General features: G+C 35.5%; 1 protein-coding gene across 1 annotated transcript in view; it reads left to right on the top strand.

Annotated features, from left to right (window-relative positions):
* Positions 1-21,372, top strand: part of EPHA6 (EPH receptor A6) — a 984,716-nt gene that overhangs the window by 661,233 nt on the left and 302,111 nt on the right. Inside the window, 3 exon segments of the mRNA XM_056138519.1 lie at positions 3,278-3,386; positions 8,907-8,977; positions 10,469-10,594. Of these exon segments, the coding sequence (XP_055994494.1) occupies positions 3,278-3,386; positions 8,907-8,977; positions 10,469-10,594 (306 nt within the window).

Here is a 21,372-nt window from a genome sequence, read left to right as displayed (position 1 = left end):
GTGACAGTGGAGGTGGGATTAGAATTAGAATATTGTATGCCTGTAACAAATCATGAACAACTTTGCAAACCATGATGTTTAAATAAGGTGTGTGGGGAGGGGACAGAAATGAGAGAATTCTGTGAGGACCTAATAAATAATCTTCACTGTGTTATTTATAGGATTTGACACTACTATTTAACACAGATTATGAACTAGCACTCAACTAATTAAATGCTTAAAAACATCTTGATTAAATCATAGTACTTAAAATATAATTTCAAGTTTTAATAACTTTATTGCAAAGAATTGAACATGTCACTTATTTTTATTTACATTTAGATCTCTTTTAAGGTCTCTTTAATGCTGATTGGTTTATTGCTGACTCAACAGTTTTTATGATTCTGAGATTCTCTGTAAACTTTTATGAGATAGCTATTACTCTGGATAAAATTTTTAATGTAGTATATTCAGATTCCCAGAAATAAATCACTTCTGTGGAAATATTTAGAGCATTGAAGTTTAATAACTCACTGAGGTAGAACAGCTTTCTAATTTTCCCGTTATATTCTGTCTTTGATTCAATTTACTCCTTATATATGTTATAATCAATAGACTTTGATAGTAAGAGATTACACATAAGGACAATGGTTGCAAGTCCCAGGCTCTTTGATGTTGGGATGTGCTGTAACTTTGTCCATTAGTTCCATAAACTTTAAAACATGTTACCTAAACTGTTTTTTTAAAAAAAATAGATTCTTAGAAAAATCAAAGTGAAAACCAATTCTCTTCAAGTTTACAAAATGCTAGAGTCTGACTAATTTAAAAGTTTAGATATCCTCATCAACTTAATCATTAATGCAACATATGTCCCGGGAAGGTAGTCATCAGAGGCAGGTGTTAAACAACGAAATAATCCTTGAGAGTGATCTCATGTAGCTGGAACAAAGATGGATCCCAGGATAACAGACCAGAATACACAGATCCAAGAAGTCCTTGAATCATAGTTTGAATTACCTGGGGATGATGAGGGTATGTATACAAAAAGAAATGGAAGCATCCTTCACATTAAGGTGTGCTGTGTAAGTTAAGGCTAGATGTCAGCCAAGTTTTACTTAGTACAATTAAAAAGAACTTTGGTGAATAGTTAAAAATGTAAGAGATTGGTTGATTTTCAATCCTGAGCTGTCTAGTTTTATTTAGTTCTTTCTTTGAGGTGAGTGTGTCTAGGTAAACCTGAGCATACTTAAGGAATGTGTAATGCTGCCTCCATGTCTATATTGCTTTTATTATGACAAGAATATCTTTTTCCTTCCTTCCTTCTTTCCTTCTTTCCTTCCTACTCTCCTTTCTTCCTTCTTCCTTCCCTTCCTTCCTTCCTTCCTTCCTTCCTTCCTTCCTTCCTTCCTTCCTTCCTTCCATCCTTCCACCCTTCCTTCTTCTTTCCTTTCCACTTTCCTTACTACCTTCAGTTATTTCCTACTTTCTTTCTTCTCCATATCATTCTTTCGCTTTCCCTTTTTCTCTTTTACTCCTTCCTCTTCTTTCCCTCTCCCTTTTCCCCTCTTTCCTTTTCCCCCCTCTCGCTCTTTGTTCTTTCTATATTTTCTCTATATTTCTTATCAAATAAAAAAGGAAACTCTAGCTCAGACAAGTTCTTTCTTTTTAAGAAGAATTGGTTTCTTTCTAGTATTAAGCAATTAATTGTAGTACATCCAATATAAATTCCATCTTATTAATATTTTAGTAATAAAGAGAACAAGAAATCTTAATAAGTTAATGTATTTTGAAAGTTGCTAGAAGGTTAGTGAAACATGTAGCCTATATAGTTTTTAGATTTGATTTTGTGAATGATAGGATACATTGTAGTCATAGGTCATGTAGGCTTTTATTTTGGGTGTAATGTACTCTAATAAAGTCAATCTTAAAGTGATTTACACAGTAGTAATATAAAAACAACCCACTCTGTGGAAACAGACAAGAAAATGTGTGTAAAACTTTGACCAAAGTATCTAAGAAAATGAAATTATATTAGCAAAATTTTTGAGCCCATCTGCTGTTTTAATACAGCAATACATTTTTAATTTCTACTTATTTATTTATTTTAAGCACCATGCTTTCCAATAATATTACTGTGGGATTTTATGGTTAATACCCTACCCTCCTCCAGAGTGCCCCCACACAGCTCGCTCTCCCTAAGCCTAGTTCCCTCCCCAAGTAAGTACATGCACCACTCTCCAAGGTCAGTTCTGTAGACCATTCTCAGGGTCTCATATTCATTTTGTAAATATTTTTATTTAATTAAAGAACCATGATTTGCAAAACTATTGATAATTGGATCTTAGGCAATGCAAATTTTTACGTTGTCAAATTACTCATTGCAAGAGACACAGAGTTACAAAGTTGTCCATGATTGTGTTTCAATCATACAATGTTCCAACACTGTCCCTTCATAAGTGTACATTTCCCACCACCAATGTCCCCAGTTTCTCCTTCCACCTTCCCACTCCCAATCTGCCTCTAAGGCAGGCACTTTTCTTCTCTCTCCTTCCCTCTCTTTACCTCTCTCTCTCTCTCTCTCTCTCTCTCTCTCTCTCTCTCGTGCACATACTCTCATTCTCACTCTCGCTCTCATTCGCTCTCTCTCTTTCTGTCTCTCTCCTTTTGATCATTATGGTTTGAAGTACAAGTAATGTAAATGTTTCACATATATCCCTTTACATATACTCACCAATCAGTTATTTCAAGAGTGATTATTTCTGTGATTTTCTTATTGGTGCCCTCTCTCTCCTAACTACCCTACCCACCTCCCCATTTGTGACAATCTTCCAACTGTGATCCCATCCTCCTGTCCCTCATTTCTATTGTCCTTGGGTAATAGTTTCATACTGTGTTTTTCATATCCCACAAATTAGTGCAGTCACTCTATGTCTGTTTCTTGACTCTGACTCTAGGCATGATACTCTCCATGTCCATCCATTTATAAGCAAATTTTATAACTTCATTTTTCCTAGCTGTATAGTATAGCATTGTGGGCATCACACTCTTAACCTAAAAATTCAGGGAACTATAAAAATCCATTTGCTTTATTGAGTGTTTTTTAAGCAGATAAGTTTTAATTCTACGTTACATTCACTTCTTTAGCTCTCTGGTGAGTTCACATCCTACATATGAGACAAAAGGAAAGTATGGAAAAATTATCTCCATTATCATACTCTCATGTATATACTAAGTTGTATAATAATGTTAGTAGTGAAATGTCACCAAGGGAAATTTCAATATTGTATTTGTGTTTCAGCTTCTGACATGGCAGCAGAACAGGGACAGATTCTCGTGATAGCTACGGCAGCTGTTGGGGGATTCACTCTCCTCGTCATCCTTACTTTGTTCTTCTTAATCACTGGGAGGTAACTGAAGTGTATAAGATTCTTTCCAACATCTTCAAATGACCATTTCACTCTGTATTCAAATGTCTTTAAATGTAATAACACATGCCTCAGAGATAGGGGTCAGGGTGGAAAGATGGCCAATTCTCTCTCAGCTGCTTCTTTACAATGAAGCAACCAAGGAGCTGATTAGAAAAACACACAGGAAGCTATGAATGATAAACTCCTATTAAATGAGTTAGTTCTGAGATTTTTCCATTAACTAGGTTAAATTACACTATAAACGAAACTATTCTTGGGATAACTGAAGAACTTACTTAAAAGTTCTTTAGGGATGTAGTGCTATATCAGCATTTGTTTTTATTCACTAAATATTGAAAGTATCTACATTAGTATCATGTAATTAGTTTTATTCATCTAAGTGTTTCTATTTTTTAATAATTTAGAGATTTAAAGTAAAAATAAATAACATAGAAGAAAAACCTAGCTTTAAAATCTTGTTAGGTGGTAAAATGCTTCACCTTTTTCCATGCATTGCTATTTTCATGCAGATTTGGGATGACAGTGTATTAAAATTGTACGTTTCTAAATATATTGAATTGTTACTGTGAACCCAGTATTTTCAAAACAGAGAAATGAGTGAAAAATATGTATGAATTCTTTAAGTGACTTTCCTATTTTATTCTGGATATACATTATTATCATAGTTTTAAATATTATATATGAAAATTATTCCTTCAGGTTATTGATAGGAGCACAGAAGAATAACTGGAGTATATTCTTGATAATCTAAACACACACATACTGCAAAATGCCAGTGTTATGATTTAAAACAGCAATAAGAATGCCCAAGCAATGCCCATTCATGCTGACTCCAGCTAAAATATTTCATCACTACTGGAAAATCATGATATATGATAATGAGCAAAAATAACAAATAGTTACCTTCAGGGGCAATAACTCAGTGAACTGTAAACCCCAGTTGTTTTATTCATTTTTAAAACTACCTATATTTAATAGTTTATTAAAATTTATAAAATATTACAGGAATGTGCACATATGAAAAATATTTATCTATAATTTTGACAGTCAACTAAAGATGTAGGTCAATAAATTGACATATATTTAGAATGCACTTACGAAGCACCAGTCCCTGACAAAAAGTAATCGCCACATGTTAAAGGTGTAATGGATTTAGTGGTAACAAACCAGCTCTTACAGAATTTATCAAAAAAAAAACAAAGAAGCAAATGAATATTCTAATGTGCTTGAATTGAAATGCTAACTCCTTATGAAATTAATTGGAAAGGGTCATGTTGACAATTTTTTTTGGTTACATAAAATTTTGAGTTAAAAATAGACATAACACTGATGCTGTTTTAGTAGCACTTTGGTCAGAATCTCCTGCTTTGCAAAACTGATTAATTACTAGAATACTAGATATAGTAACAAGGGGGAGGAACATTTGACAATAAGCAGGAAAGAATGATAAATTAATCCTAAAAAAATAAGTATGTGGGCATAACATGTGTTGATGCAGGCAAAATAATTGTGGGTGTCTGTGTTTGTGCATGTTTTCTTATTTTTATTTTGAAAACATTCAGTAATAAAAAATGCTCAAACTCAGAGTTGGAAATAGAAGTTTATTTGAAAGTAGAGGAGAAACGTTCCCCCAGGAGCCAGGGAGATAGTACAGGGTTTAGGGCACTTGCCTAGCACGTAGATGACCTGAGTTCAGTCCCCAGTTTCCCAGGTGGTCCCCCAAACACCACCAGAAGTGACCCCTGGGCATTACTGGTTACCAAGTCTTTCTCAACGCCTACCCCCCACACCCCTGCAGAAAAAAAAAGAGAGAGAAAAAAAAGAAAGAAAAGAAAGCACTTTGCCTAGCTGGGAGAAACTTAGTATAGGTTAAGTATGATTCAGTTTTGGATGGACGTTTTTTTTGCCATTTTAATCTAAGTTCATTTTATTTTTTTAATTTTTTTATTTAGATTTTAAAATTAGTGAAACACCATGAAGTACAGTTGTAGATTTACAAATTTTTGTGCTTAGGTTTCAGTTATACAATAATCGAATACCCATCCCTCCACCAGTGCCCATTCTTGGGTGGACATTTTCATAGGAAAACTGGGTCTTTATGTTTCTTATCTAACAGTGTCAGAGGATTCCCATTTGTTTTAAAATAATATCTCATTAATTGATGGGGACTGTCTGTTTAGTTAGGACCTTTACTTAGGACCTTTGTATGTTTCACTTATGCACAGGTACTGCCTTCTAGTCTCCTGTGAGGGTAAGGTCTCTGTCAGAATTTATGGTCTTGGGGAAACTGTAAACTTCCCCAATTTTACAGAGCGCCCAGGAACTTTTGGAATGTTTAAAATGTAGAATGGATGGGCTGGATTGATAATACAGCGGATAGGGCGTTTGCCTTGCACGTGGCCTACTGGGGTTTGATTCCTAGCATCCCAAATGGTCCCCACAACACCGCCAGGAGTAATTCCTGAGTGCAAAGTCAGGAGTAACCCCTATGTATCGCAGGCTGTGATTCATAAAGCAAAGTAAGTAAGTAAGTAAGTAAGTAAGTAAGTAAATAAATAAATAAATAAATAAGTAGAATGGAACCGGCTAGAACCGGCTAGAACCGAGCTGCTTACAGCAGCGCGTCAGGAAAGAGGAAGGCTTCCTCATTCACCCCACCATTAGACACTGTTGTGCAGCAATTTTGATTTCTTGCCCCTTGGCCTCAGTACAGTGCTGAGGCAACCATTTATTAGAATGGGCAGAAAAAAAATTCTGGAGTCACTAAACCATCTAGGTATTAGGTTGAAAACAAAATTTTCAGTACTATTGTTGGCATTTTAAATATGATCGGGGAAGAAAGCAAAGCAGCACTCTTTATCTGTTAGAGACATGAGCTTAATTTTTTATTAATTTTAAGAAGGGTTAAAATTCTAATCCCATTTCCTTTTTTAAGAGATGTGGGATTAGAAGACAACAACATTTAGGAAAGTGGAAATGGAGAAAAATTATTTGAGGCAGAGGTTAAAGGTACCAGTAAGGAGAAAAGAAGGAAAAAAGAGGAGGAAAAGGGCATTTTTATGTAACATACCACAAAACACTAGCAATTTGCTTGAGTTAAAGGAAAAATAACAGTTATGGATTGTGAGAAGCTCTGTAAATGTTGCTAAGAAAATGTTAAGTAGAGGAATAAACTCATTCATTATCATTTATGACGTAAAGCGCTGCCCATGTGTTGTGAATTTAGAAACGTTCAGATTTATCTTAAAAATTCCTCTTTTGGAGTTGGGGAAATGAGTCAATAAGCTCCTGTGCACGCTTTGTACGCAGATGCCTTGGGTTTGATGGCTGTCACTGCACGCTGACCTAAACACTGCTGGGAGTGACTCTCCTCCACCCCTCAGAATTTTTTATCTTGAATTTGCAAATAACTTAGAGACAACAAGAGTGGAACATCCCCACCCCTACTTATTTAATTGTTAAAGTCCTAAAAGAATCTATAATGTGATCTTAACTCTAAAAGATACACATTGTACTAACTAAAATGGGACTATCTAGGTATGATGACTAATTTGATTCAGAAGGATTTTTATTTTCTAATTTGAAAGTTTCTTTACAAAAGTTGTTGATGCTGTCCTGAGGATAATTGTATTTAAAGAGGGAGGTCATTTATTCCAAATTAAGTGGATACCTCTAAATTTATAGTGGTAGGTGATTAAAATAAATTTTATTTAATAATGAATTAAAACGTAGCAATTTTCTAGTTTATATGTATATTATAGGTATTTTTAGAATAAGAGTTATGGATTTATTTCCTCAGCAGAGTGTGATTTACGTATGACATATCCACATATAAAAATGTTTTACTAAGACAACAAAAATCTTTATCTTAACACAAATATAATAAACATAAAAATTGGAGTCATTGTATCCTAAATAAGTTTACCTAATGAAATTGAGAGATAAAATCAAGTGGTACCTTTAATTAGGATCCCTGAAGTAGAATTTGCATTCCCCTTTAAGAAAGAATTTAATGATGAAGACAAATTTGAGCTAAATCATTTCAAGTGCTAATCTTCATGTTTAAAATTTATATGACACCAGAAGCTGTTTTAGCATTCTACATACAATTCCACTTTAATTATATAAAATTAAAAAGATCATTTTTAAGTATCTCTTACGCACTTTGGTAGGGGTGCATCCATTGGAAATTATCCTGTGAGGACTCTAAATCAGTCCTAAATAAATGCTCCATTTCCCATTAGATTTGAGGCAAAATTCACCTTGAGAAATTGGATTGTGCACCACAAATATATTTTGTTTTAATCATGTGGAATAAGCAATTTTATGAGCTGTCAAATGATATGGTTGTTAATGAGTTTATTCATATTGAAATCATGGGATATAAATGCCTACCTCTATTCTTTGAAGCATGAATATCCCAACACAGAACTGAACATGCCTTTACTGAATTTCTGATACATAATATTTAAAAGTCTTTTTGAATGCCACTAAAAATGACAGTGAAATTTCTTAGGTCCTAATTCAAACTTTTTTTTAAATTTTTAGCTTTTAACGCTTTTCCCCAATTTTGACTATTAAAAGACTGTATATTGTAGCTGATCATAAAATATTTCCTTGGATTCATGTAGATTATGCATAAGTGGTTTTTCCCCTAAACTCATGGATCTTTGAGAATTATATGAAAGATTTGCATTAAGATCTCAGTAGCTTAAGAAGTAAAGATGAAACATCTTAAGCTGGAGGGACCCAGACAAGTAGATGGGTCCAGTGGATGGGTCCCACTGTCCAGGCCTCTCGTTTTACCCATGAGTGATGTCACTCATACTATGCCTTGATGTCCAGCTCAATGTATGACCATCTAAGTCATATTCCTCATCTCCTCATCTCCAGTGTAATGACCTGGTCTTATCCCTAAGCTATTCTCTATCAACTGTATACTTTCTTAGTCTGAAATTTTCAGCTAGAACCCTGTCACTAGTCCTCTAACTGGGGCTTGCTGCTCTGTGACCTGATGTACCCAGTCACTCTCTGTTGCCATGACTTTTTTATTTTCTGACCAGGGCGCCATGTGCCTGGGTGAGGTCCTTGAACTCCTGCTGTCTGTCTGGGCTAGATGAAGGGTCCAAGAGAATCTTGCCTTGCGGTAGGATTCCTTTTATCTGCCCCTGTTCTCCTACCCCCAGTCATATCGTTCTCTACTTTGATTAGATACTTTTTCAGAAAAGTTTTCAAGTGACCAATTAAATTAATTAGTCCACCTGGCACTTTGCCCTACCACTCTCAATGCATCAATATCACATGAATCAATCAATTCCCTTGAGTATTTTATTTTTATCTGAGTCTAATTTTGAGAAGTGAATAAAAAATATCTTTGAACAACTTTCACTTTATAAAATATTGTCTCTGTGGTAAGAACTTTACTGTGGGTTAAATGAATAGTTGGGGTTCTCATCAAATATATTTCCAAAAATAAAAGACTCTTTGCCTTTTCTAAAGGTGCCAATGGTACATAAAGGCAAAAATGAAATCAGAAGAGAAGAGGAGAAATCACATGCAGAATGGACATTGTAAGTAGAGCAGTAATTCTTACATTATATTATCCCAACATGTCAAGAGTTCTTTTTGACTTATATCCACTGAGTTGATGTCACTTCAGTCTGCTAGTATTAAGACTTTCCATTTTTGCTTCTAGGTGTGTTGGTAGAAATTACACCTCCTTCCCATTAAAATAAAATACTTTTTTCCTAACTCTACTTGCTGGGAAATATGACAGAGTGAATACACTAAAAATACAAGTTGTGTGTCTAGTTATTTACCACTCACAATGGCTCCAGTACTTGAATTGGTTTTATTTAATTGAGTATTTGGCATAGAAATATTAAGAAATTCTTATTCCTTCTGGTAGGGACTGTCATTTAAACATATTACAAATCAATTTACAATTCATTAACACTGAAAAAGAAAATCAGCTCTTTAACTCTTAGAATATGTATGAAATCCTTGAACTGACTACAAGGTTACATTCATTTGAACGATCTCTTCCAAAGCAAGCTATAATTACCACTATAGTTGGTTTGATAATTGCCACCCTCTTCTCCCCAACACCCACCTCCACCTCCACCTCCAAATGGCAAACTACCTTGTCAAGATGGTTTCTCTGTAGTCAGACACTGAATTAACAAGAAAGGGAAGTTCTCTAATTAACCACAGTATAAAGATAATACATGGAGCAAGGTGTTTAACTATTTAGTCTTCTGTTTCAAGTTCAGCAGAAGGAATAAGGATCTTTGGCATCTATACCACCCCAAGAGAAGGAAAGACTTTGACTGGGAATATTATAAACTAAAGGAATGATCTGGAGGGATTGCTAAAACTCACTGAATTTCTTATGTATTGGTTTTAATCTGCATCAAAATGTTCCACCCTCATTCACCTGACTCACAAGACACAGGGTAGGGATAGAGCATACGTTTTTAGCAAATCTCAAGTTTTAAACAGTAAATTGAGGCTCATTGTTCTAGCAGGGTAGAGAGAGCATACAAAGCCCATCGCAGGCATAGGCTGTGCTGCAAAGACTGTAAACATACAGAAATCTGGATGGAGACAACAGGGCATATAACTAAGACCAAGGGGCCTTAGGATTCACTACTGGGCATTTAGTACAAAATGAAGAGAGAAAGAATTCTCCTGAGGTATTTATTATGTTTCCCAACTAGTGGGTTAGCATAAACCAAACCAGATGGCCTCAGCAAGAAACCACGAAAATAACCTGAATTAGCCAAGGAAATAGAAGAAAGATAACAAAGTTACATTTTAAAAAGATATGAATAAGTTAAATGTGTAAACAGAAATTTTAAATCGGAACTGTTCATTTTTCACTCTGCACTACATGCATTGTGTTTAGAGAAAAACAGTGTAGAGGCAGAGAGAAGAGAAAAAATCAAATTTGGGATAAAATGTCTGAGTACTGTAGCATTCAACTCTTCATTTTAAATATTCGCTAGTTCTATACTTGCTAATGTAGTCTCCAATGAAATAACTTTTTGTTGTTGTTGCAGTGCGTTTTCCAGGAATTAAAACTTACATAGATCCAGATACTTATGAAGACCCATCCCTAGCAGTTCATGAATTTGCAAAAGAAATTGATCCCTCAAGAATTCGCATTGAGAGAGTCATTGGAGCAGGTAAACTTAAAATCTACACTTTGAGAATGATTCTTTGTGTTTTTATAATTGACTTATTCATGTAATATTTTAAACATTAGTCATTTTAATAATTGAAAAAAGTAAGAAATAAAAAATGAAACTTATTTATTTAATTTTAACATAAAATATTAAAAAGAAACTATAGTACATACTTAAAAAAATACTGCAGTCAGTTTCCAAACAACGAGAAATTTTGCAGAAGTTATTTATAATATGCTGTGTCCCTCTTTCGTATGAAGATAAATTACAATGAAACTAGACTGATTTGGGAGTTTATTTTGAAAATGCAACTTCAGGATTTCATAATGGGTTATTAAAGATTTATAATTAGTATTCATATTGAAGACCTTCAGACTCTACCAATCTTGCAATGTTCTAAGAATCATAAGTAAAATTTGGGTTAATACTTTTTATATCACTTTAATGCAGATTATTAGTTTTCTCTATATAGAACATTTACACACTCAGAAGACTATATCATTCAACAATTCTTTATAGATTTTACAATTCTCTCATAAATTATCTCAAAAGAATTAACTGTGTGTAGATAGATAGATAGATAGTTAGATAGATAGATAGATGGATATATATGGATATGTATTACAGGTTAAGACAATGCAACAGAGAGATCACAGAATATAGATTTATTTCTCTTTCAAATTCTTGACCCAAGGTGATTAGTCCATGCTGACAGAGTAGCTCTCATCCAGGAGGTCTTAAAAGGCCCTGAGATCCTTCTACTCTTTGCACTAGCTTCCCCTATTATGTGGTCTAACTGAATCGTCAAAGCTAGGTCAGCAATACATTTGTCCTCCAATTAGTGAGGAAGAACTAAGAGCTCAGCCTCTGAGTTTATAAGGAAGCCACCTAGAAATCGTGTACTCTTCTCTTCACATCAGCAATCATATTGACACACCTTATGCAAGCATTTAAAAATTTACCTTCTGAGGGACTGGAGCGATAGCACAGTGGGTAGGGCGTTTGCCTTGCATGCAGCCAATGTGGCCAACCCAGGTTCAATTCCCAGCGTCCCATATGGTCCCCCGAGTGCCGCCAGGAGCAATTCCTGAGTGCATGAGCCAGGAGTAACCCCTGAGCATCACCGGGTGTGACCCAAAAAAGCAAAAAAAAATAAAATTTACCTTCTGAAAATAAAACCAGACTAAATACTACCAAATAAGGGTAGGAGGATATATTACTAAATAGAAAAATGATACTAGACTGGATGTGCGGGTGCTGATCTCCTCTGAGGTGCTCAATGTGATCCCCTAGCAAGAACAAAGGCAATCAAGAACTGACCATGATGGTCACTTAGTCTTTGCTAAAGACAAACTAAAGACAGGCTGGTAATTTTTTGCTCCTTTCAAAGACCCATTTTACCCAAGGACTACCTATATAATTTTCAGAGACCAGTGGATAATGAAAATATGCGGTCCCTTGAAATCAACCAGAGAGAGAGGAAGAGTCTCAGAATGATCTCTCATATATGGGATATAAGGAAACATTATAGGGTAATATCAAATGCTCAATGGCAATAGAAATGAAGAGCAGAACTGGGCTTTAGTAGGAAACTTGGGACTAGGGGACACATGAGGGGGACAAGTTAATGAAGGAAACATTAGGACAACGAGGAGGGGGAAAGTGGCTGCCAGAGAGGTAGGCTGGGGGACAGGAGGGATATTGCGGACATTGGTGAAGGGAGGTGAGCTCTGGTGAAGGGATTGGTTTGGAACAACATACACCTGAAAAGCAAGCATAAATCTCTTCGTAACTTTGTAATTCACAGTGATCTAATTTAAAAAAATATTTTAAAATGCATAATATCTAGGCCTAAAGAGATGCTACAGTGAATTAATAACGTATCTGCATGTGGACCCAGGTTCCATCCCCAGCCCCGCATATGGTCCCTAGTCACTCCACATGGTCCCGAAATCATCACCAGAGGTGAATCCTGAATGTAGAGCCAGGTGAAGGCCTCTAGAAATGACCCAAAGTCAAACAAATAAATGTGTATACAATTATGTATCTTAGGATAGTGACAACTCAGTATTAAATAAACAGCAGAATCCTGATACACTCAAAGTTCAGTGTGGTTTTTGCTCACTGAACTGCTTTTCAGATAAAACTGAGGACTGAAGTGATTCTAGTTCCTTTGAAGAACTTTTGTAATGTCTTTTGATAGCAGGCCACTTCCTAAACATGGTAGGTAATCTCATGTCTTACATGGTCAGTTCATGGGTATAGAGGGGACTTTCCTCAATATAGTTAAAACCATCTACCACAAGCCTTCAGCAAGCATCATCCTCAATGGGGAAAAACTGAGAGTCTTCCCTCTAAGATCAGGGATGAGATAAGGCTGCCCACTCTCTCCACTGCTGTTCAATACAGTAATGGAAGTACTTGCAAGAGCGGTTAGGCAAGAAAAAGATATTAAAGGCATTCAGATAGGAAAGGAAGAACTCAAGCTCTCACTATACTTAGAGAACCCTAAAACGTCTACCAAGAAACTCCTAGAAACAATGTATTTGTATAGTAAAGTTGCAGGTTATAAAATCAAAACCCAAAAGTCCATGGCTTTCCAATACGCAAACAGCAAGAGAGAAGAAATAACATGAAAAGAACAATCCCATTCACAATTGTGCCCCAGAAAATCATGTACCTAGGAATCAGCTTAACTAAGGAAGTAAAATACCTGTGCAAAGAAAACTACAAAATGCTTCTTCAGGAAATAAAAGAGGACACAATAAATTGGAAAGATATCCCCTACTCATGGATCGGGAGAATTAACATTGTCAAAATGGCAATACTTCCCAGAGCATTGTACAAATTCAATGTGATCCCTATATGGATATCCATGACATTCTTCAAAGAAATGGAGCAAATTCTCCTGAAATTCATACAGAACAATAAGACCCCACGAATAGCTAAAGCAATTCTTGTGAAAAAGAAAATGGGAGGACTCAAACTTCCCAGCTCAAACTCTACTACAAAGCAGTAATAATTAAAACAGCATGGTACTGCAACAAAGGCAGAGCTGCAGACCAATGGAACAGGGTTTAATATACTGACATCTCCGTAGGGTGTTCACCTTACAAGCGGCCAACATGGCCGACCCGAGTTCGATTCCTCCGCCCCTCTCGGAGAGCCCGGCAAGCTACCGAGAGTATTGGATATGCCAGACACAGTAACAACAAAGTCTCCAATGGAGACGTTACTGGGCCCGCTCGAGCAAATCGACGATCAACGGGAGGGCCTTAAGCATCTAATCTTTGATAAAGGAGCAAGAAATGTGAAGTGGAGTAAGGAAAGCCTCTTTAACAAATTGTGCTGGCAAAACTGGACAGCTACATGCAAAAAATGGGCTCAGATCTCTACCTAACACCATGTACAAAAGTAAGATCAAAATGGATTAAAGACCTAAACTACGGTCTGGAATCCATAAGCTACATTGAAGACATGGTTGGCAAAAACCTCCACAACATTGAACCTAACGGTATCTTCAAAGATGTCATGCCACTGGCCAAGCAAGTGAAAACAGAGATAGACAAATGGGACTAACTTAAACTAAGAAGCTTCTGAACCTCAAAAGAAACTGTCACTGTCACTGTCCTCCCGTTGTTCATCAATTTTCTCAAGCAGGCCCAGTAACATCTGCATTTCGAGACTTATTACTGTGTCTGGCATATCAGATACGCCATGGGTACCTTGCCAGGCTTTGCCATGCTGGTGAGATACTCTCGGTAGCTTGCTGGGCTTTCCGAGAGGGATGGGGTAATCGAACTTGGGTCGGCCATGTTGACTGTGTATAAGGCAAATGCCCTACCCACTGTGCTATCACTCTAGCCCACCTCAAAAGAAACAGTGACCAAAATACAAAGACAGTCTACAGAATGAGAAAGGACATTCGTCCAATACTCATCCAACAAGGGGTTGGTATCAAGGATATACAAAGTACTGGTTGAACTCCACAAAAAGAAAACATCCAACCCCATCAGAAAGTGGGGTGACAAAATGAACAGAAACTGTCTCAAAGAAGAAATCCAAATGGCAAAAAGGCACATGAGAATGTGCTCTACATCATTAATCATCAGGGAGATGCAGATCAAAACAATAAGATATCATCTAACACCACAGAGACTGACTCACATCCAAAAGAACAAAAGCAACCAGTGTTGGTGCGAATGCGGCGAGAAAGGGACCCTCCTTCAATGCCGGTGGCAATACCGAATGGTTCATCCCTTTTGGAAAACAGTATGGACGATTCTCAAAAAATTAGAAATTGTGTTCCCATTTGACCTAGCAATACCACTCCTGGGAATATATTCCAGAGAGGCAAAAAAAAAGTACAGTGGAAGTGTCATCTACACTTGTTTGTTCATTGCAGCACTGTTTACAATAGCCAGAATTTGTAAAAAAAAAAAAAAAAAAAAAAAAAAAACACCTGGGTGCTCAAGAACAGATGACTGGTTAAAGAAACTTTGGTACATAATGGAGTACTATGTAGCTGTTAGAAAAGATGAAGGCATGAAATTTACATACAAGTGGTACTACATAGAAAGTATCATGCTAAGTGAGATGAGTCAGAAAGAGAGGGACATACATAGAAAGATTGCATTCATCTGGGGAACATAAAGTAACAAAATAGGAGACTAACACTCAAGAATAGCCAAGATAAGTACCAGGAGGTTTACTCCATGGATTGGAGGCCCGCCACACATGCTAAGGGAAAAGGCAGCTCAGATAGAAAAGGGAACACCAAATAAAGGGTGTTGGAGGATACTTCCAGGATGGGAGATGCGTGCTGAAAGTAGACTATAGATCAAACATGATTGTCACTCAATGCCTCTTTTGCAAACCACAGCCCCAAAGGAGAGAGAGAACAAAAGGAAATGCCCTGCCACTGAGGTGGGGTGAGATGGGGGGGATGGGGGGTGAGGGGGATACTGGGACCCGTGGTGGTGGAGAATGGGCATTGGTGGAGGGATGGGTACTCGATCATTATATAACTGAAACCCAAGCACAAAAATTTGTAAGTCTACAACTGTAAAAAAAAAAAAAAGAAAAAAAAGAAAAGAAAAAGAAAATTCTCTTTAGGGTTCTGTATACTTAACCCTAATGCTTTTAAGTAAAGAAGTTGCATTATCAGAAAAATTAATAAAGGATTGGTAATAAAATTGGGTTCTCTGGCCACTTGTGCCGAACATAAAGCACAACACAATGCATTTTTAAAAAATGGTATTAAAGGCATAACTGAAATTGCATGATTTCATTGTATACATTTAGTTTGGGGATTCACTGTTAAGATTGCTGGGAAATACTGAAAAGAGGGGGTCCAATTTTCCAGTGTACTTTTCGTTTAGCTTGTTTCATCTGTCCTGGAAAAAAATATCCCCTGTCCTTTTATATTGCAGCATTAAAGAGACTTACGTACAGTGGATTATTTTTTGTTATAGCCCATGGTTCATAAATTAAATGCCAGTGTCTGCGTCATAGTATCAAGTGAGAAGTATCTGAAAAAACAATGTTATTTTTTCTATTTATTTTTCTACTTTTTCAAATTATTTTAATAAGGAAAGATTTTTTTCGATCAAAGTATACACATTGATGTAACAAAAGTTAACATATTATCCAAGTAAGCAATTGCTATTAGATAGTATCTCAAAATATTTCCCCTGCTGTGTCTAAATTCTATTAAGTTGTGATTAAATATCTCTTCTTTGGTCCACAAACGAGTGCTGGTCTACAGACTTAAAAAGGTTGAAATCCACTGATCTAAACCATGCAGTCCATGGAGTATCTTTTTTTTTCAAATGTCTATTCCTTTTTTACTATTTCTATCTCAAACAATATGTGATATATTATTTTTATTATCCACCTTTAGAAAAATCATAACAATAAAAATGACTTATGAGACATGCTATTGTAGCATAACTTTCTGTTTGTGCCCATGGCCAGTATTGTTCTGTTAATTAGTGCTGTGAGGTCATGTCCCTGACATTCTGTGTATAGAGCAAGCCAAGTGAATGTGTGGATATAGCAGCAGTTTGGAAAATTTATTGCTTAGTCAAATTAAGCAAGAAATGATAGTTATATAACTATCAATTATATCTGTTATGTAACAGCTGTGACCTAGTTGCACAACTCTTAACTGTAAATATTTAAGTTGCCTCATATCCACCTCCCTCAGCCCCATCCCATTGTTTCACTTCTGTTTCCTCATCAGCAGGGTCAACAAGTATTTCCTTTAAAGTGTAAATTAAATGACTTAAAGTGACCTGCAAGTGTGAATAATGAAGTGTGGTAGGGTGCTGAGATGGGAAGAGACTGACATTACTTGATAGTAATTAGCAGGTTAGAGATCTTAAATCAAATTAAAACATGAAAGTAACAATAGAGAAAGGTATCCAGATTCACAATTCCTTGCTGAAGAAAAATTCCTTAGGACCTTCACATTTTTGTGGGGGTTTTGGTGGAGAAATAGTTAATAATGGATTTCAGTTTGGAGACAGTTTCTAACCATTAAATGTCTCGTAAATTAATTATTAAAAATGGGAGATGCATGCTGAAAGTAGACTATAGACTGAACATGATTGCCATTCAATACAAACCAAAGCACCCAAAAGGAGAGAGAGAACAAAAGGGAATGCCCTGCCACAGAGACATGGTTGGATGGGAGGGATGGGGGTAGGAGGGTTACTGGGATCAGTGGTGGTGGAAAATGGGCACTGGTGGAGGAATGGGTACTCGATCATTGTATAATTGAAACCCAAGCACAAAAATTTGAAAGTCTACAACTGTACCTCATGGTGTTTCACGAATAAAATTTTTTTTTAAAAATGGGCCCCAAAATAGTCACGTTAAAATTTTAAGCAAACAAAGGGCATTGGAAATAATATCACACCTAAGATCATGACATTTTTAGCATGTCACTGAAAAATGCTTATTAGCTAGATAATATCTATTTATGAAAGACACCATACTAATTGGTCTTCTCATATTAAGTCACTGTTCTCACCAAAGATATGTGTATTCAGCCGTCTTCCAAAACCTTTGTCCTGCTACTTTCAACTTTGTAATGGTCCAAATAATATGCATTCTGTTCTTATAAAAATGTATTTACCCATATCAATGTTTTGTGCATATTCCTAATTTTTTATTATAAGTTTTACTTCTTAAGAAACTATTTTCTACTGCTGTTTTTGTATATCACTATTCTATTTGTAATGACTCTTTATCATTGTTCATCAATACAAACCTGAATTTCCATGAAAATACACATTTCCATTTAAATGAAGGGAGAAGCTCTGTTGCATAGGAGACTATCAAGATCATCTAACTCCTTTGACTTTTTGCATCATAAAATGAAAAGCTGTGGTGAAGGGACTGTAAAACAGAAATTCCCAGGCTAAAAGAGCCAAGTCAGATTAGGGTAGAATCATTATTTTACACAGAACTTGAGAGATAATGAGAAAGCTGGTAAACTGAATTTTAATCATTGAATGAAAAAGGTCAGTGAAAGGCTATCCCTTTTTTCAGGGCAGTACTGAACCTAAACCATTATAAGAAAAACTCGCCCAGCAGGGTATCTATAATTTTGAAACATTATTCCATTGAAAAAATCATTCTGTGTCTCTAAGCCTATAGAGCACCTTCTTATTTTGACCTTCCTTCTTCTCCTAGTCTCAATGGGAATGCATAATATCTCCCTGTCATTCATATTCTATCCCTTTATCTGTATAAAACTCATTATTGCCTCCACTATCAGACTTCCCTTCCTCTGGCTTAGTGTCACTATATAGTTTTCTTTTCTTAGAATAGTTCAGGAAGTTTTAACTGTTGGTTTCTCAGCAATCATCTGCAGGCAAAAGAAAGTCAAAAGGACAGCCAAAGTAACACATTAAAAGTGTTACACATGTGATTTATTCAGCCTAACATTTGGTTCTATTATTGCCATCCCATTTGAAATCATTGTTGCACTTGATGTGCAAGGCAAAATGCCTTCACTTTGTGCATCTCTTAAGTTCATGGCCATCTCCCCAGTTTGCCTCTTTCCTCTATTCTAAAATCTGTTTTTTCAGTTATCTTAAATAGTCTTTATTATTTTATTATGCACTCAATTTTTTCTTCTTCTACAGCTTTATTATACTATCTTGAGACATAACAATGAGAAGTGTAGGCAGCATTTCCTATGTTTCACAGTTTATTTTCTACAAGAAGAAATTTGGGTTTATGGTCAATTTCTTCTATATTTAGATGATCATATCAGATGCAAATTGTTTTGTGCATCATTAAAAAGAATTATGATAAAGGTCATGTTTTCTTTTTCATTCTTGAAAATTCCTTCACTCAACTAGTAGAATACAAATAGAATCAACAACAGATTCTGACAACTTTTTAAGAAAGAATTTAGTTTTCTAAATCAAATGATCCAGTGAAAAATATGAGCTTTATCCATTCTCTCTGGATGAATAAGAAAATGTCCAAAGTCAGACAGATGTGAAGATTAATCATAGCATTTCTACTAAATCATCCTGCGAACCTCAGCAAATTAATAATGTTTTAGTAATTTGGTTTGCTAAACTAAAATAGAGTTTCATAATATCTACCTTGCAGAACTAATGGAAGGATTAGATCATGTATAATGATATGTGTTGAGGCAATATTATACAGCAAATAGTAAATAAAATTGTAAAGTCCTTATAACTAAGTTAAAAATAAGTTATTTCTATATTTAGTTGAGATGTCTATAAAGAATAATCTATCATGATCAATACTCGAAATAATTTATGGGAAAAATATTTACCAGGAAGAATTAAAAAATGCATGTCTTAGTTTGCCTTACAAGCGGCCAACATGGCCGACCCGCGTTCGATTCCTCCGCCCCTCTCGGAGAGCCCAGCAAGCTACCGAGAGTATTCGATATTCCAGACACAGTAACAACAAAGTCTCCAATGGAGACATTACTGGGCCCGCTCGAGCAAATCGACAATCAATGGGAGGGCCCTTTACCTTTACCTTTACATTTAGATAACTGGAACAATAGTGATTTCAGAGTTAGGTAAAAGTTAATCATTTAAAAAGTCAAGCATTATTTTTGTTAGTGCATTAATAGAAATGCCCATATCAATAAATTCTTTTGAAGTTCTATTTGTATTTTTATAGGCATGTTTATTTTTATTCTCAACCTAACACATTATTTGAAGAAATGTGTTTTATTATGTATTTTACTTAGTGTGTGTGTGTGTGTGTGTGTGTGTGTGTGTGGTAACATGGATAATATCCAGATCCTAATATGGGATCCTAATATGAGAGTCAGATATGCTACAACTAAAATATTTCAAACCTGATTTTAATATCTCAATAACAATATTGTAAACTAATTTTATCAATGTATTCATGGTACTTCTAAAAATTAGGACATTAATTTTTCAGAAATGGGAGTTTGTACCATCAGATTTTGTGTTCTCTTTATTTAGATTTCATCACACTACATTTTTGGGAAATTTTACCTTTCCCAGCCACATTTTAGTAGTGATAAATAATTGTAAATCAATAAATATTTTCTATATAGGTAAGAGATTCATATACCTTATAAATATATACATAAATACTTTTGTATATTCTCTGTGTATATGTGTAAATATATTTTTTCTATAAAAATATGATAGATTCAGTTTTATCCATAGGACTTGGAATGCATGACCTCTAGATAAAAGGGGAGCAACTACAGTCATTTGTTGCTGCATTTTGCTGTTTCAGATTTTTCTAAAACTAAAACAGATAAGACATTTGCTATCACAGTTCCTGTGGGTCAGGAATTCAGACATGGTCCTGCAGTCTGAAAGTTGTGACCAGTGTATCAGATGGGGTCATTGTCTTATCTGAAAGTTGAAATGGTCCAGGATCCATTTTCCAGCTCACATAGCTTCTGTCATAATACAGTCTCTGGAGTGTTACTTGCTGCAGGTCTTAAATTACTACTGCCTATTGACTGGAAAACACTCTCAGGATTTTTGCCATGTGAATCCCTCCAAATGATAACATGTCATTCAGCAAGAGAATTAGCAAACAAGACAGAAGCCAAATATTTTATGTCCTAATCATGGGATTGACTTTATATCCCATCTGCCTTATTCTTTTGGTTAGAAGTACACACTGAGGGTGTCTGGATGACCCAAGAGTGAAATATCAGAATGTAGTGATCCTTGTAGGTCATCTAAACAATCAGCCAACTACCAATAGTGACTATCCAGTCACTATGAAAAACTCAAAGTTCATTTGGGTTTTTAAGTTTAATATAAACTTATTCAAAATGAAGTTTGGAGGATATAGTAAAATAAATATTGAATACATTTCTGAATGTCTTAAAAAGAAGTAAAGGTAATTGATTTTCCATAATTGTTTAATAATGTCACGTATTCAATAATGCTGCCCGAAAAACTGCAAGTATTCTATATTGGTAAGCAGGAAGGTGTGAATTAAGGCCATAAATCTGATTGTATGATTTGCTTATGCCATACTATATAGTTTGTCTGGCATCAATGAGATAAAGTAGTTGATTGTTCCCATAGCTATACTTGTGTTCACATTCTAATTGTCTATGTATTTAACTAATGACTTTTGCCTTGTAACTTGTCCCAGTTATCTACTGTAACACAAAAAATTTCTAACTGACATCAAATAATAATAATTTCATGGACTCATAATTCTGTGGGTGAATGAATAATTTGGGTCGCGGTAGCTGTTGTTTTCTCTTT

Source organism: Sorex fumeus, unplaced genomic scaffold (genome assembly GCF_029834395.1).
Source record: "Sorex fumeus unplaced genomic scaffold, SorFum_2.1 ptg000129l, whole genome shotgun sequence".
Taxonomy (NCBI): domain Eukaryota; kingdom Metazoa; phylum Chordata; class Mammalia; order Eulipotyphla; family Soricidae; genus Sorex; species Sorex fumeus.
This window is presented reverse-complemented; position numbering and strand designations above follow the sequence as displayed.